The 16,946-nt window shown below is 37.0% G+C and overlaps 1 protein-coding gene and 1 pseudogene across 1 annotated transcript; both read right to left on the reverse strand.

Moving 5' to 3' along the window:
• Nucleotides 1–2,130: 2,130 nt before the first annotated feature.
• On the reverse strand, nucleotides 2,131–7,917 carry LOC107589975 (L-lactate dehydrogenase B-A chain-like). Its single transcript, XM_016278570.1, has 8 exons — nucleotides 7,724–7,917; nucleotides 6,034–6,169; nucleotides 5,650–5,767; nucleotides 5,251–5,424; nucleotides 4,752–4,925; nucleotides 4,456–4,573; nucleotides 2,616–2,739; nucleotides 2,131–2,474 (listed from the first exon to the last, which is right to left on the reverse strand). Exons 1-8 carry the CDS (start codon nucleotides 7,900–7,902, stop codon nucleotides 2,307–2,309), a joined length of 1,191 nt encoding a protein of 396 aa, XP_016134056.1. The 5' UTR covers nucleotides 7,903–7,917; the 3' UTR covers nucleotides 2,131–2,306.
• A 3,933-nt stretch (nucleotides 7,918–11,850) lies between these two features.
• On the reverse strand, nucleotides 11,851–16,907 carry LOC107590903 (phosphate carrier protein, mitochondrial-like; annotated as a pseudogene).
• Between the last annotated feature and the right edge of the window lie 39 nt (nucleotides 16,908–16,946).

Below are 16,946 nucleotides of genomic sequence, written 5' to 3' on the forward strand. Positions count from 1 at the left end.
GATAGATAGATAGATAGACAGATAGATGATGGATGGATAGATTATATATTTTCACAAAATTACATATTTCCACATTTAATAATTTAGATGTATTTACATTCAGGACATTAGCAGCATCACAAAAAAAAACTTGAAGGCTGAGGCTAAAAAGCTCTTATCAGTGCACCATCACAAACCATTGCACTTTTGCATAATTCATACTCACGCCATGTAAGATAATGTGTTGTCACATTATGCCAGGAATATTTTCTTGTTGTTATGACATCCAGGCGTGATCTTATTACCATGGCAAGATGACAATGAAAGTGAACTATATTTTTCCACAAGGCACTGAAAATAACCATGATTGTACACCATTATAGTGGCTTAATGCATGTTTTCCTGCTACAAGCCCTTATTTTACTTTCATATCATGTTTTCCCTGGCACCGAATCAGAGAAAACTCAGATTAAAATGTGTGATGTGTATAAGACCACACATAATGTGCTTTTGGTGGGTTTTGCAGCAGAACTTCAGCAGCTATTTGAATAATCGCAGTGGATTTCAGTGTACAATTTACCACAGGATTTCCAAGAAAAAAAGCTTACATTTTAAGAGTTAAAATGCTGGATGAGGCTACAGGGAGGTCCTATTTGCCACAGACAGTCATACATGTAAAATAAGGTCAGAGGATGTCACCAGCAAAGCTTTATATTGAAGGAGGACAGCAGAGCATGGGTTTGTTCACTGAAGAGAGAAAAGCTCAGCTGTGCTCCATAAGCTTTACAATTCAGCAGTATGAAAATCAAGGCACTGATTCTCTTCATGTCTGCAATGATCTGTCAGTCCACAGCTTTGAGAGCACCATTCACTGACATGGATACATCTGAGCCCATTCCAGGTAATCAAAATACATGGAAAATAAATCAAATGAAAGCTTGTTAGAAAATGCACTGAAAATGATATCTTACTTTCCAGACTCCAAGCAGCACCATCTCTCCATGGAGCGGAGGCAGTTTGACGAGCCCAGCACTCCGGACGACGCAAGCCTTTGCTTTTTCTTTCAAGAAAAAGACGATTCGAGTCATATCTCCTGCAAACATCGATTAACACGCAGTAAATTCAACTACAACCCGTTTGGGCTGCGCTTTGGGAAGCGAAATGAAGCGACTACTAACACTGACAGACCCAAACACAAGCACCTGCTGCCAATGATGCTTTACCTGAGAAAACCATTAGAAACTTCTTGAAAATCACTCTTCTATCAGATGGAAGGAGGCGGTTTGCTTGGTTGAAAACTGGGGGTAATTATTTCAGGCACGCTTTGCCTGTTAATATGCTTTTTTTATTTCACAATCATGAAATTTTATGGCGCACTTGTTTCACTGAGTTATTGTATTTGTGCAATAAACGTTTTATATTGTTTGATGGCTTTAAGTAAATCATATGCATTTATGATTGTTGACAGGGTGTGAATTTAGAGGGAGGGGTTGAATTAAGGTTTTAAAGTTGACACTCAATTAATACAAAAAGTTTGAGAGTGTCTTAAAAGAATCATGTTTACATACCGGTGTATATTCTTTTTAATAATGCGTTTCAAACATTTCAGAAACAACTTTAGATGCATCACTTTTGTTCATTTCATTGACAAAAATACTCTAATTTTCACTTATATATATATATACACAATTAAAAAAAAAAATTACGCGAGATAAAAATGTATTTTAAAAATCATTATTGTATAATTTGCACTTATTGTTGAAAATCCAGTAAAAATTGTAAAAATAAACGTTCTTACCAAAGAATGGTACAAACTATTTATATTAATACTCGGAGACCACAAAAACAGCCAACAGACAGATTTGAACAGGTTAATTTATTAACTTTATCGTATACACACTCACATGACCAACACTTACAACATGATTCAGAAGAATGAATATATTTGTATCTATCTCACTTCAGTCCCTTCTCCTCTTGACTTAAACAGAAAGACCCAAGAAGGTTCCCTAATGATCTCACCAAATTATGTCTAGACAAGAGAGGTGTTGGTTCTTTCTTTATTGCCCACACAGACTAGGTTAACGAGTGTAAATGTGAAGAACCAAAGATGTTTCCCTTTGATCATTCTCTTTAGAGGAAAAATTCTACATTTTGGATTATTATGCCTACATTAACCACCAAAATAAAAATAAAAAAATACTTCAAAGCAACCGTGTCCAAAAGCAAGTGAGAAGAAAGGACCGACAGAGTTAGAGAGTGTGTAAAGATACTAAGGGAGTGTGAACAGAGTTAAGGAAAGGAGTGCATGTTGTCCAGCGCTTGATCTACAGGTCCTTCAGGTCTTTCTGGATACCCCACAGAGTGTCGGCGCTCTTCTTCAGCTGAGCGATTTCTTCATCGGTCAGGGTCATGTTGATAACGCTGCCCACTCCGCTGCTGTTCAGCACACAGGGCAGGCTGAGGTACACCTCCTCGCCGATACCATACATGCCCTACAGACCATACATTAGGAAACTTAAGTGATCACTAATAACAATAACAAAAGGCTCCCGATTCATTCATTCGGTGCAGTTCTGTGATATGGAGGAGAACATCTCTACCATGATGTTAAACTGAGTGGAAACTCCTCTCACCTTCACCATGGTGGAGACAGGGTGGACCCTGTTCAGGTTCTTCACCAGGGTCTCGGTCAGGTCGGCCACACTGAGGCCGATGGCCCAGTTAGTGTAACCCTTCAGCCTGATCACTTCATAAGCACTAAGAGAAGATAGCAGTAACTAATTAACAATAGATATTTGCTTTACATCATTATTTACGCCTATATTACGTCATGCTTTTCCAATCCTTGCAGCTGCCGTTTCTTTGTTGTTGAACACAAAAGGAGAATTCGGATTACAAGCTCAGCGTCCAAATATCCCTACTACATAAGCAAAGCAAAAAAAAAAAAAAAAAAACATATTTGAGACAAGTAATACATCTGAATTTATTATTTAGAATACAAGTAGGCGAATAGCACCTGGCTGGAAGAGATGGAAATTCTTAAGTGCGCATCTGATTAATACTTAAAGTCCCCATGAAATCAAAATGAAAGTTTTTGGGTGTTAGTATCAATATGTTAGTCTTAAGGTTATCTATAAGGCAGTGTGCTCCAAAACGGTGACAAAATTCACATTTAGAAGATATAAGCATTCAAAGCTTTTAGTTCGTCACTTCCTCCAAAACAGCGCAACGATTTTCTCATCAAATCTTCTGACCAATCAAATGCTTTCTAGAAGCCGAAGCGCCCGCCCCCTACACTATAAATAGTCTGATCCGGACTTTGTCTCCGGTCCAGAGATGCGATCGCACGGAGCGGATCATATGCGCGAGTCGGCATATATTAAACACTTTTAAAACTACACAGCCTCAGCATGATTATGATCACTATTTTGTTTTACTAAGAGTTTCATATTGAATCTAGGGGGTAATCCATCAACGGCTCTGACCCGTGCAGATATAAACAATGCTATTGGCCAATTTAAAAAGGGGGCTGCTCGATATGTCCCACCCTGTCTTCCTGTTTCAGTTGAAATTACGTCACCACATAGAATAATGCTGCGTGTTTCAAGGCACTTCAGGGGACCTTTAACTATCTCATATGGCCACAGGAGAGGATTTGTGAATAATAGTGAAGCGACACAACTGACGCTGGTAGGTCACGTGATAGTGACAACATGGTAGCATGTCCAAATATTATTCATACTACATAGAACAAACATTTTAATGGCTGCAACGTAAATTAAAACTAAAAGTAGTACCTATTAGAAAGTGAGCGTAGCTTAGCTACTTTTTGGAGATGTTCACTTTGAACCGTTTTGGGTAAAAAATTACAAAACCTCCTTTTGTGTTCTAATAAAAAAAAATAATAGCATATGGGTTTGAACATTAAAATTCTGTCTGAAAATTATTTTTAATTCACCTTCTCAACAGCACTGTGGCTAACTAAAATTGATTAATCTATCCCCCAGCTTTAAGCCTAGTCCTAGACTAAATAGCATTTTCCAAGATCTCCTATTGCACCTTTAAGTCAGAGCTGTTTCAACTGAAAGAAACTTGCACTGACTGATCTTAAAATATATCAGTGCCTTTGTTAGGGTTGCAAAAAGGTGGAAAATTTCCAGTAAATTTCTGAAATAATCCCAAAATTTTGGAAACGTTCCAGGATTTTTTGGAATATTCCAAGGATTTTTTGGAAAATTTCTGGAAATTTACCAGAAATTTTCCACCCCTTTGCAACCCTAGCCTTTGTTTGGTCTCAAAAAGCACATCAGTAAAGTTTTTTTTCTAAGCATGCTTATAAAAATTACTTAAATGTACTAATTGAACTATGGCCTAATCCTGGTTTAGTCTAAGCCCTGTCTGTGAAACCAGGCCTATATTCCTAATTTCCAAACAGTCAGATAACAGAGCCTATGACATAGGATTGTGACTTACCTGTCCACAACCATCTTGTGAGCTTCCTTCCAGTTCTCGCTGTCTTTATCTGTGCCAATGTCAGGGTTGAGTTTCTGCAGGCTGACTCCAGCAACATTTGCTCCGCTCCACACAGGCACTGTCAAACACAAAAATAGCACTTTTAGAAATCAAATATGCTGTCAACGACTGAAACCGTGTCACATCATGCAGCAGTTCACATTCATCCATTTTAATATTCGTTCTACTAGCACTTTCTCCTCTCCCCACACCCATTTTATCTCATATTTTCCTCTTCATTCAGCTTCCTCTCTCACCGCTGGAGTCTCCGTGCTCTCCCAGGATATAGCCGTTGAAGCTGCTGGAGTGGATGCCCAGTTTCTCGGCCATGATGTAGCGGAAGCGAGCAGAGTCCAGGTTGGTCCCACTGCCGATGACACGATGCTTTGGCAGGCCGCTCAGCTTCCAGGTCACGTAGGTCAAAACATCCACTGTATGAACACAGAGACAACCACAGTTACTATTAATACACTACAGGAACCTGAAATGGACACAGATTTAAAATGCCATTTCGTTTTTTGTTTTGTTTTAAGTCTCATTAGAAGCTGCACAATATATTTTTGGCCGAGATATTATTAGCCAATAACTAGGAAAAATTTCTAGAAATGAACAAATTTTATTTTTAAAATATTATTTTAATTAATTTGCTGCATTTGTTTGGATAATTTAATTTATTCACACTGGTTGTGGTGCGGTACTTCAAAACTAAGCAATTAATGTCAAAATTAAGCATGTTGTGAGAGTGTGTTTGCTCACCTGGATTGGACACCACGATGAGAGTGCAGTCAGGACTGTATTTGACAATCTGAGGGATGATGTGTTTGAAAATGTTGACGTTCCTCTGCACCAGGTTCAATCTGCTCTCACCCTCCTGCTGACGCACTCCGGCCGTCACCACCACGAAACGAGAGTTAGCGGTCACAGAGTAGTCTGTCGGCCAAATAAAAATCATAATAAACATACACTGCCACTCGAAACTTTGTATACCTGCACTGAATAAATAATAAACTAGCATGAAAGCACAATCCGCATTTACCACTGTTCTGTGAATTTTCACAGGAGAAATCTGGTCTTAGTATATTAATATACTTAATCTGATAAAATAATGTGATTTTTAAAGAGTCAGTCCCATGCAATAAAAAAAGTGCATCCCACCCTTATCAGCCACAATCTTAGGGGTCTTGAGGAAAAGGCTGCCATGTTGCAGATCCAACATCTCCCCCTTCAGTCTATCCTCCACAACATCAACCAAAGCCAATTCATCTGCAAGCTCCTACAAGACAATATGAAACATTATTACTTGAAATACCTGACACAATTTTAGTATAAAGGTGTGGTCACAGGTGAAGGCGGAGTATTCGCATGACTAACTTGAATCTGCATGGGGAACGTTTTTGCCCTCAAGTGAAACGCCCAATCACATGGATTCCTATTGCAATGACTGGATTTTGCCAACAATGGTAAATGTGACCACACCTTTATTTCAATACTATAGAAGCTAAAAATAACACTTTGGTGATAAAGATGAGGGTCTCTTACCCTGAGCAGGATGCTGACGGCACATGCCATGCCCACCTGCCCCACACCAACAATTGTGACTTTGTTCCTGGGGGGCTCAGCGGGGCCGCTGGCCAGAGGGGTGATCAGCTTCTGCATTACTGAGGCCATGATCCCGCTGGAAGAACGGGGCAGATCATGTTCACAATGCAAACTATTAGGAGCATATGATGAATAATAGAAAAGATGAAAGAAAATGACATCAATCCATGGGGTAAACGTTAACTGTATAAAAAATTATGTTAAACTCGACATGGTCAGGCACCAAAGCTGGGTCAAGGTAACATGGTCACCCTTATTGCGTAAACCATTACTCCATACTGAGCAAATTACCCATATCCCGAGTTGCAAGCAGAGGCCCACTCAGTAATATAATTAGCCACTGGAGTCAGGTCACTCTGCCCCCTTTGCTAAATCTTGACAAACTCGAGGAGTGTTTCTACACACACAAGTTTATTTAGGCAATGTGTGTTCGTGTTAGTCAATGTCCAAGAGAAAAAAACAATTTATTACTGATAAAAACTCACTGTAATTAATCATTTCCTGCATCTAAGAGACTTCTAGATGCCTTATGCAAATAACAATTTATGTTTAGACTCTTAGAATTCCATCCAATCAAGTTTATTAGTTAACTAGACAAACCTAGTTAAGACACCACCAGACACAGTGGCTTATAAGCATGCAAAACCTGACACACACACAGTTCACGATGGGATCATGAGGATTATGTTAGACGTTAGATATTTTATCTAAAAAATGTTAGATATTGCCACCATAAAATGTCTGAGTGCAGTTCTCCCTGGTCATAAGACAGTTACAGCTTAACGGTCGCGCTTTTATCTCCAAACCTTATCTTGGATCGCTGCTGCTAATTAACATAACTCACTAATGAATGAATGGAGAGCCTATCATGAGCTGATATCGTTGAGCTGATATAATGTAATTATAACACAACTAAATTATATGTAAACATTTGTTGTGTTATAATTAAACTATTGTGCTGTGTATTAAATATTAAAAGCATTTAAATATTTGATAACAATAAGAAAAAAATAACTTCATATGAAAATAAAAAAGAAAAAAACTGTCTATTAGATTAAATATTTACTCCTTTTATATACAATAGCAATTATACATAGCTTGTTGCCATTGTGCACACAACAGAAATTAGCACGGTTCTAAAAACAGAAAAATTAAATATTAAAAGTGCATTTGGCGCTCATAAACCCTATTATGACGCAACCGTCCTTATGACGTCCTTGGCGATTCAGATGCAGCGATTGCGTTTGAAAACAAACAGTAAATTGTACAATCATGATGGTAATCGATCTGCTCTTCTTAAGCGACTCGAGTTAATCATACATTCGCAGTTCGGCCTCCCTCCATCAGCTCTTCCTAAACGAGGCCAAATTCAATTTCAGCGTGCACTGGATTCCTCCATGTTCATGCATGCAGCGCACATGCGTCCTTGGCTGCTCATCTAACAATTTAGAATGGAAATACGATTGTTACTTAACGTTTAATGCAACTAAATACGTTAAATCTCGAGATTGCACGGAAACGTTGCAATCATCACTAAACCGCGCTCGTTTAACACAATGCTAATCGAGAGAATTTATTTAGATGAGGCATATGCGAAACAATAAAACAGCCATTCAAACCATATACCTACATTTGTTGCAGGAATGTTAAATAAGTATCCTTAACTGCAGGAAGGACAGTGAGAGCCGCTGAGCATCGGTGAGAGCGAGCGTGAGCGCGTGACTCGCGGAGGAGCAGGATTTGAGCGCGCGGCGCTACGCAGAGAGCGTAAGACCTACTTATACAAGTGCATGCGATGCCCTTACTCATATGAGGAATATGAGAACGACAGACCGGCCCACTTTCCCCTTGGAGAGTTATGTCAAGGATTTCATTGCCATCATAAAAATACTTCCTCTTCACTGACCTTGCACCTTAATGACATCTGTATTAATGCAATATATTCCACATATTAGAGTCGTATTCCAGTCAGCATAATGCACAGTTAAATGTTACAATGAAAACATTGCATTGAGCTTTCATTTGATTATGTGTAATGTTGGGTGCCCTATGGAGTCGCTGGAACTGCATGGCTGGGTTATGTGTGTTATGCAACCATGACCTGCAAAGGTTTTGAGCTGCCTGGTAAACACATCCAGATGCCTGCAACAAAATAAGTGAAACTTGTGGTAACTCAAACATTAAAAAAATGTGTGCCTACTTTATGTAAAGTGGACATAGGCCTATCATGAGAAACCAAAGGTTGAAATAAGACAAAACATGCTCTAATTTTGAAAACTCAAAAACAGCATGATAAAATAAGTGTCAAATAACTTTATTTCATTTTGGAGCCAGATAGATAGATAGATAAATAGATAGAATCAATGTTTGTGCTATGGCAACTCAGCAACGCAGCCATTTGCCTACTCATGATCAAACAATACTTTCTTAACTCCTAAATATGGGGACCAATGAGGCTCCTGTGCCTCCCACTGGCTTGTCCAATAACAGCATTCATCAGTCAGTGACATTTGAGCAGCATTAAGGGCATTGCCATAATTTGCTTAAAAGGAGGAACATGTGTATACATTAAACAAGGGTAAAAAATAGTTGAAATATAATAAATGGAGAAATAAGAGCAAGAGAGAAGACGAGGAGCTGTGTGTGTTTTGGGGGCATTATGGGACACCTTGCTGTCTAGTTAGTGCTGGGTTTTGTGGAAAGATTGTGTAATAGGCTGTGTGTATTACATAACCGTTTGTGCCCCCTAGGTCTTGCCATCCTGGCAGCCACTACAACAGTGCCACTATAAAAGCAAGGACATTTAAGATTCTACTATTTACTCTCCCTCATGTTGTTCCAAACTTGTTTTACAAAAAATGAGTGATTTCTCGAAAATGTACATCTTGTGTTCCACAGAATGAAGTAAGTCCTACAGTTTGGAATGACATAAGGGTGAGTAAATAAAAACGGAATATTCGTGTGTTTTCGTGTGCCTTTAAGGCAATCAAGCTGTCAAAGAACGCTTGACTCACATGATGTTTATCTAAATTGTGTCAATCCTGCTAGATTTTGATTTTTGTAGTCTAAAAATGGCATTTTATAAATACCGAAGTACAAATACAACCTGTCATCTCACTGAAATTAGTTATCAGATGCTAGATGAGAAATTTTAAGTAAAATATTTATCTATTGCCATTGCTGATAAATGTATTTAGTGTCTAAACAGTGCAATAACTGTATACATCATGGGTTTGTCCCTCATTGCTATAATTCACCTCATTTATTCCCACCACCCATTAAAACAGTAGCCAATCTCTGGCCTGCTTATTAGTAGAGAGAGAGAGAGAGAGAGAGAGAGAGAGAGAGAGAGATTTTTCTTTGGGTAATGAGGGCAGCTGGAACATGAGAAATGTATAGGATTTCTTCCATAGCAAGGTCTTGACTATGAGTTGGCAACAATGAAACATTGATATATAAGTTTTATATAGGTTGAAGAATGTATATATACATTCTTCTTCATTAAACTAATAAGACCTGTAATTAATTTTCCAGTGCCTAGGCTCTTCAATCCCTCTCATGGAATATCACAGCGGCTGCCAATCCTTTGGTTATTAATGAACCCATGTGATCCGGCGAGAGGACTGCATACTATTTCAAACTGACCTTTATGAGACAAGGGTTGTGACAATAGAGAGACAGACACATTAGCTCACACTCACATGCACAAATACATAGAGGATGGTGTTTGCTGGTGAAGCTGTTCAAGTTTTGATTGCTTCTTTTGGCCTAAATGTTCTGCCTTTATTGCCTTACAAAGTATTATAAATGTGGTAACACTTTACAGTAAAGTTCCATTTATTACCTGGTTACCTGGTACATTTACTAGTATATTATTATAAAATTAAACATTGTATCTATCAATGTTACCCATGTAATGGACATGAGCTAACATGGACTAACAATGAACAGTTGTATTTTTTAATAAACTAACATTAACAACAATTAATAAATATGGTAACAAATGAACTGCTCAATGTTAGTTAATACATTAAATATAGTTGAAAAACGGAACCTTATTGTGAAGTGTTACCATAAATGTATACAAACAGTACCAAATCATTATTTTGTCAAATATAAAGCTATTTATACGTGTATATAGTAGACATTTTTATATTATTTTGTTTATATAAGCCTAATTAAACGTTTCATCCAAATGCTGCTGCTTTTCAGTTTTTCAAACTATGACAAACTCAAATCTAACTGGTGTAATTTCATTGCTCGTGATCACATGAGTTTCACAAACAGCTGCTTGAACCCTCTATGCACATGTGTTCACTAAAGATAGCCAGCTGGACTAGCAGTGTTTTGCATTCATGTGGGTTTTGATTCATTTATTCATTCTAGTTTGTATGATTTATATACCAAAAGCACAGTGAAATCATGTGCTTTTAACACACTTCTGATGGCTTGATGCTGCATTACTCACTAGGGAGGTGAAGGTGCATGTGGAGCCATTACAGTGTGAATGCATTTGTGGCGAAAAGGTTACAGGGAAATGCAACTCGGAACCCCGTGACCTTTGACCCTCAGCATCAGCGGCCTAGGAAGCAAATCAGAGAGCATTCATTTCTCAGAATTCAACGTCATGGCTCTGCAACTGCAAACCACATTAACAAGACAAACCAAATGGGATATAATGACAACAATAGAGCACACAAACACAGACTATCCCCATCCCTCCCTCTCAAAAACTCATACACTCTCACAAAGAAGTCCCAAATGTAGACACACTCTGCGAACCTCTCTGCTTGGCGTTCCTCTGATAGGATCTCTCTTTGAGAGCTGTATTGAGGTCATGGGTCACTATTTTCCTGTTGCTTACATCAAGCTGATGAGAATAGAAGAGGAGAGAGAACGCGAGGGCATTGTGACCTCACAATGAGACGGGATCTGTTCATCAGTCCTACAGGCCACTCAAAGCTATCGAGACATTGTGGATACCACATCTCTGAATGTGACTAGTGGAAAATGCTAGAAAACATTCATAAATGAAACTAATTAAAAGTGTATTCGGGAGTTTCCATCTTGTTTGTCCTTTGTTAGCAGAACCAGAATGACCTCAAATGTTTACTTGACGTAATGCTAACCCTTTCAGAAAATATGAATGTCATAACAGCTTCTCATGTAATTAGATTTTTAAAAAATTAACATTTCATATTTTTTAAAGATTGTGTAATTGTTTTATTTCACTCTAATTTTATGATTTTTAATTATAGTTTTATTTAATTGATCTTGGCATTTGCATTATGTATATACTATTATAGTGTTTATTAATGTTTTGAATTAGCTTTTATAATATAATAATCATTTATATTCTAGTTTTCATGTTCAGTTTTAGTGCATTTTTATATGCTTTTGTTGTTTTTATTAGTATTTTTTAATATTTCTATTTAGCCCAAGTTTTTATTTAGTTTCAGTAATTCTAATATTTCAGCTTAAACTAGTATTTTATTTCAGGTAGATGCTTTCATTTTTTAGTTTTAAGTTTTTCATCTAACATTATTTTACTTCAGCTTTATTTCAATTAACAAAAACTTTTTAAACACTTAAATCCTGTTATATTGTATAAAAATAAGCCTATATATTTAAACCATATCTAAAATATGTGCATAATTATAGAAACATTTTATAATTCTACACATACTGTAATGACAAAACACTTTTACAATTTTCAAAATTCTATTTCCAGAAGATTGATACAATAGTCTTTGTGGTTTTAGTTACATATTGAGAGCAAAACAGTTTGACAAAACACACAGGAGTCACATAAAAATCAACAGATGTTTAGTGTGTGATTGATTTTACTCTACTAATATTCATACAGACATACAGTGACACTGGGAGAATCTAGTGATCATTCAATAGTGCTTTCATCAATGATAAACACTCCAGCGACTGTGGGGTTTATTGCAAGTGGTGAATGTGGAAAAATCTGTGCCTTTAGTTATTCAGGATACTGTTGATAAGAAAGGAGTCCAGTAGTCCAGGAGACCCATCTTCCTCTTAAGGGACTCGGCATCTCAGGGGGTGGTGGACGGGGCAGATGGAAGTACACCTTCACGGAGTTGTAGATGAAACACTGTAGAGCGGTCAGTGTGCCAATCATAATGATTCGAGCAAAAAGACCCTTCCACACACCTGTGGGAAAAACGTTGCTCATATGAACATACATTACACACATATAGACCTGTTACTAAGCAGTGCTAATCTACCCCTTAGATCTCATGACACTTAAACATGCCAATAATTAATCATCCGAGATAAAAGAGCAAAATGAATGGGTCATTTTGAATTTCTAATGAGATCCCTATGATACTGAGCTGATCTAATGAGAATAAATCCAGGAACAACAGCATCCTCTTTTGGTAATAAAGAGTATTACATCCCTCTGCAACCTCAGTGAAATGGTGCTTCAAGGTCTAAAGTTTTTTTTATGAGCAATATAATAACAATAACCATGTATTTTAACAAATAAAATCAATCAATCAATCAATCAATCAATTTGATGGGGGAATTAACAATATTATACAAAGACATGCTTGAGATACATGCCTAAACAATCTGAACAGTGTTGCTCATATGAACATACATTACACACATATAGACCTGTTACTAAGCAGTGCTAATCTACCCCTTAGATCTCATGACACTTAAACATGCCAATAATTAATCATCCGAGATAAAAGAGCAAAATGAATGGGTCATTTTGAATTTCTAATGAGATCCCTATGATACTGAGCTGATCTAATGAGAATAAATCCAGGAACAACAGCATCCTCTTTTGGTAATAAAGAGTATTACATCCCTCTGCAACCTCAGTGAAATGGTGCTTCAAGGTCTAAAGTTTTTTTTATGAGCAATATAATAACAATAACCAACCATGTATTTTAACAAATAAAATCAATCAATCAATCAATCAATTTGATGGGGGAATTAACAATATTATACAAAGACATGCTTGAGATACATGCCTAAACAATCTGAACAGCTTTCTGTTTTTTTGAGGGCAAAATTGATTCAGAATAATGTTTTACTTATTTTTTAAAATATATATCTCAATGTTTAATTATAAAATCAAGTACATTTTGCTAAACATGAATCAATCAATCAATCTACCACAGGGAAGTCTTTTGACATAAATCGCAAATGCTACAGTTTACATCTGTATCGTTTTTTTAATTTAACAAGATAATGTTTAAATATGTATATGATATGAAATAGTCTAAAAGTTGCTTATTTAATATTGTTTGTCATAAAATAAAGATCAGGCAAATAACAAACGTTTTTCAGTTGAAATCATCCACAAATTGAATGTTTTCTTGGAACAGAGCTCCTATTGACCCGCTACTAATGTGACCGGAATGACGACAGAAAAACATATTTCACCGACAAATATCTAAAGTGACAAAGTATAATAATTGCTTTTAATGTACTTGATTTTGCTTGGTCAGTCGTGATATTCTGTGGTGAAATATTATTTTATAATGGTTATTAAAATATAAAATAAATTACAGTTTTCTCCTAGCCACTCCAGTCTTTTCTTCTTACGGTAATAAAATAATTCCAATTCAAATCAGTATTTTATGTTTATGAATGTATTTATTTGGTAAGTAATCATGTGATAAGCAAGACAGTGTACAGTATATGCTGGACATTATGGCAAAACAAACCCCTCAGTTTTTTTTCTTTGTTATTTGATCATCAGCAGTTGACTGTTAAGTGTTATATACAGTGGTGTGAAAAAATGTTGCCCCCTTTCCTGATTTCTTATTTTTTTTGCATGAGGACAATGATCCAAAACACACCAGCAAGTCCACCTCTGAATGGCTGAAGAAAAACAAAATGAATCCTATTGAGATGCTCGAAAACCCTCCAATGTGGCTGAATTACAACAATTCTGCATAGATGAGTGGACCAAAATTCCTCCACAGCGCTGTAACAGACTCATTGCAAGTTATCGCAAACGCTTGATTGCAGTTGTTGCTGCTAAGGGTGGCCCAACCAGTTATTAGGTTTAGGGGCAAACACTTTTTCACACAGGGCCATGTAGTTTTGGATTTTGTTTTCCCTTAATAATAAAAACCTTCATTTAAAAACTGCATGTTGTGTTCACTTGTGTTATCTTTTACTAATATTTAAATTAGTTTGATGATCTGAAACATTAAAGTGTGACAAACATGCAAAAAAATAAGAAATCAGGAAGGGGGCCAACACTTTTTCACACCACTGTATATGCATATGCAGTGACTCACCTGCGGGTCCCAGCCTTTTCACCACCTCAACAGCTGAACTGCCTTTCTCTTTATTCAGTACGGACACCACAGAGTCAGCGGGATGCGACACCACAGCACAGAACACTCCAGCTGAGGACAGACATACAACACAGCTTAGAAGTATCTACATCATTCGATGCAAACTTGAGCCGGCACTCTTTACAGAGACATATCATGCTAAAAGGTACGTCACGTTTGGAGCACTCACTGCGTGGTTTTGGTACTATGTACTTGTACAGCGTCTCCACGGTTCGCTCGAAACAGGCAAACGTCATCATGGTGTAGGGGATCTGCCTCAGCCACAAGGGATAAACACCTTTATAGAACCTGCACAGACAATAACACCCACAATTAAGACTCCAGCAGAGTCCTCTCAAGGGCCTCATGGGTACACTCTTAAAAATAAAGGGTCCAAAAGAGGCTTTTCACAGCCATGACAATTTTGGGTTCCCCCAAAAACAGTGAACGAATCTTAAAATGAGTATTTTTTTGCTAGTGTGGAGATTTTAATAATCTAAAACATGTTTTTCCAAGCACCTGGAAAGGTTTAATGAATATTACATTTCCTTCATATAACTATTGATACTGATTAAATAAGTTAACCTTTATTTTTAAGAGTGTAATGCAGTCCACGACCATTTGGTATAGTTTGGTCAGCCTTAACCCTCTAGTGGTCTTTGGCCATTTCACAGAGCACAAGAAAAATTTAATTTTACATTTTTAAATTTTTTCGATTTTGAAATGGTACGAAATTAGATTTTTGTAGCACTTGACAACTTAAAAAAGACAGGTTAAAGGGTCACTTGTGATTTTCTTGGGCAAAAATTATGTCAGGAAATTAATTGGAAATATGAAAATACAGAGCAATTTTTTGTGTCATAATCTACTGTACAAATCAGCCACGATGATGCAGTCTTTGATAATGCCTATATACACATTCAAACACAAAACTTAATAAACAAACAATTATATCTGAAAATACTCTTATAAGCAAATAGGGCATACACAGAGCTATGTATAAATTATATATAGAACAATATTTTTTTATACACTATATAGCCCTATATATACACATTTAGAAAATACTTTTGCTTAATTTTAACTTCATGTATTAATTGGAAAAAATATTACATTTGTTTAGCATTATTTGATATAGAAATAAATGGTGTATAATTTAGAGGTAAATATGGTCTAGTACCATGAAATACTTATTAAAGAATAAATATTACTGAAAACGAAATATAGCATTCATTTAATTAACAAAAAAAAAAATCTTATTTGGTCTCTTTAGACCTCTGAGGATTGTAAGTGTGACCCCTAAGTGAGAAATACCAGAGGGTTAAGTATCTACTCACGCTTTTAGCCCCTCCTCAGCATGCATTTTGGGGGCGCACTCTCATGGGGGTGTTAGCATAGCCGGGCTGCGTCTGGATGCGCACTTTGCATGCTTCTATAGGAGCCAATGCAATATCGGCGAAAAAATTCAGTGCTGGCAGATGCGGCTAGATACACTGATGTCCTCCACAAATAAGCATTCTCCTGCTCACCAGACCAAAACAAACAACAGCAGTGATCATAAACAAATATGCAAAAATAGGTGTTCTGGGACAGTCTTTGCAGATCTTCATTGTATCTCGAAAGTAGAGACTCACCTCTCCAAGCATGTCATTGTACAGGGCCTTAAAGACTTCATAGAAACCGAACTTGCAAAGGCCTTGCATGGAGTAACCAATGAATGTAGGAGCCCACCCTTTGCCCAGACCCCTAAAGCCATCCTCTCTCAGGGTCACTGAGAAACCATTGAAGATGGACTTGTACTTAACCGGGTTCACCTGGAAGAAAACAGGCATTTCCCAAAGTCTGGCTACAAACTCAAGTCAAAACAAGTAGGTAACTTCTTTAGTTTTTACACATATAGTTTTAATGTTACATTAGAGAAGCAAAACAAACACCTGTATGCAGCATTTAATGAGGTCGAGGGGCACGACTGCTGTGTGTGAGACCACAGCTCAAAACCCCACCGAAACCGCAGAAGGCGTAATATTTATTTGACCCATATTCTCACATCTGCATCTGAGGGACAAAAGCACATATTTAACATCACAAAAATCAACACTGTCTGTGTGTGATAAAACACAGGAAAAATACATTGAGCTTAAGTCAGTTGAAGCCAATTGAATGTGTTTGGAGTCCAAGGAAGTGAAATAAGATGGAGTTCTGAATGGCACAATCATTAGAGTTCATAACAGATGTAGCGTTGTATGAATTGAGAATGAATTGTTCATTTGAGTCTGATCCAGTTCGCAAATTCTGAATGATTTAGTCATGAATCAGATATTGTGCCTTTGTCGAGTTCAACTAACTATGAACCGTTTGCAGCTGTTAACACTAAATACCTGAATAGATTGAGTTTAACACAAAACTATGGCAAGACTGCAGGAAACTTTATATACATATTCTTTACAAACCATTAGAACTAAAATCAGGATGATTTTGCATGCTTTGTCCTCATTCATTGTAATTGGATAGAAGACACAA

Source organism: Sinocyclocheilus grahami, unplaced genomic scaffold (genome assembly GCF_001515645.1).
Source record: "Sinocyclocheilus grahami isolate Dianchi unplaced genomic scaffold, SAMN03320097.WGS_v1.1 scaffold8.1, whole genome shotgun sequence".
Classification (NCBI taxonomy): domain Eukaryota; kingdom Metazoa; phylum Chordata; class Actinopteri; order Cypriniformes; family Cyprinidae; genus Sinocyclocheilus; species Sinocyclocheilus grahami.

Excerpts from the sequence above, each read along its gene's own strand:
- LOC107589975 (XM_016278570.1), bottom strand. The coding sequence starts at position 7,902 with ATGAGTAAGGGCATCGCATGCACTTGTATAAGTAGGTCTTACGCTCTC. Across the intron at positions 4,926-5,250 it reads CATCGTGGTGTCCAATCCAG|TGGATGTTTTGACCTACGTG; the intron begins GTGAGCAAACAC and ends GTGTTCATACAG. Across the intron at positions 2,475-2,615 it reads CTGTCTCCACCATGGTGAAG|GGCATGTATGGTATCGGCGA; the intron begins GTGAGAGGAGTT and ends TATGGTCTGTAG.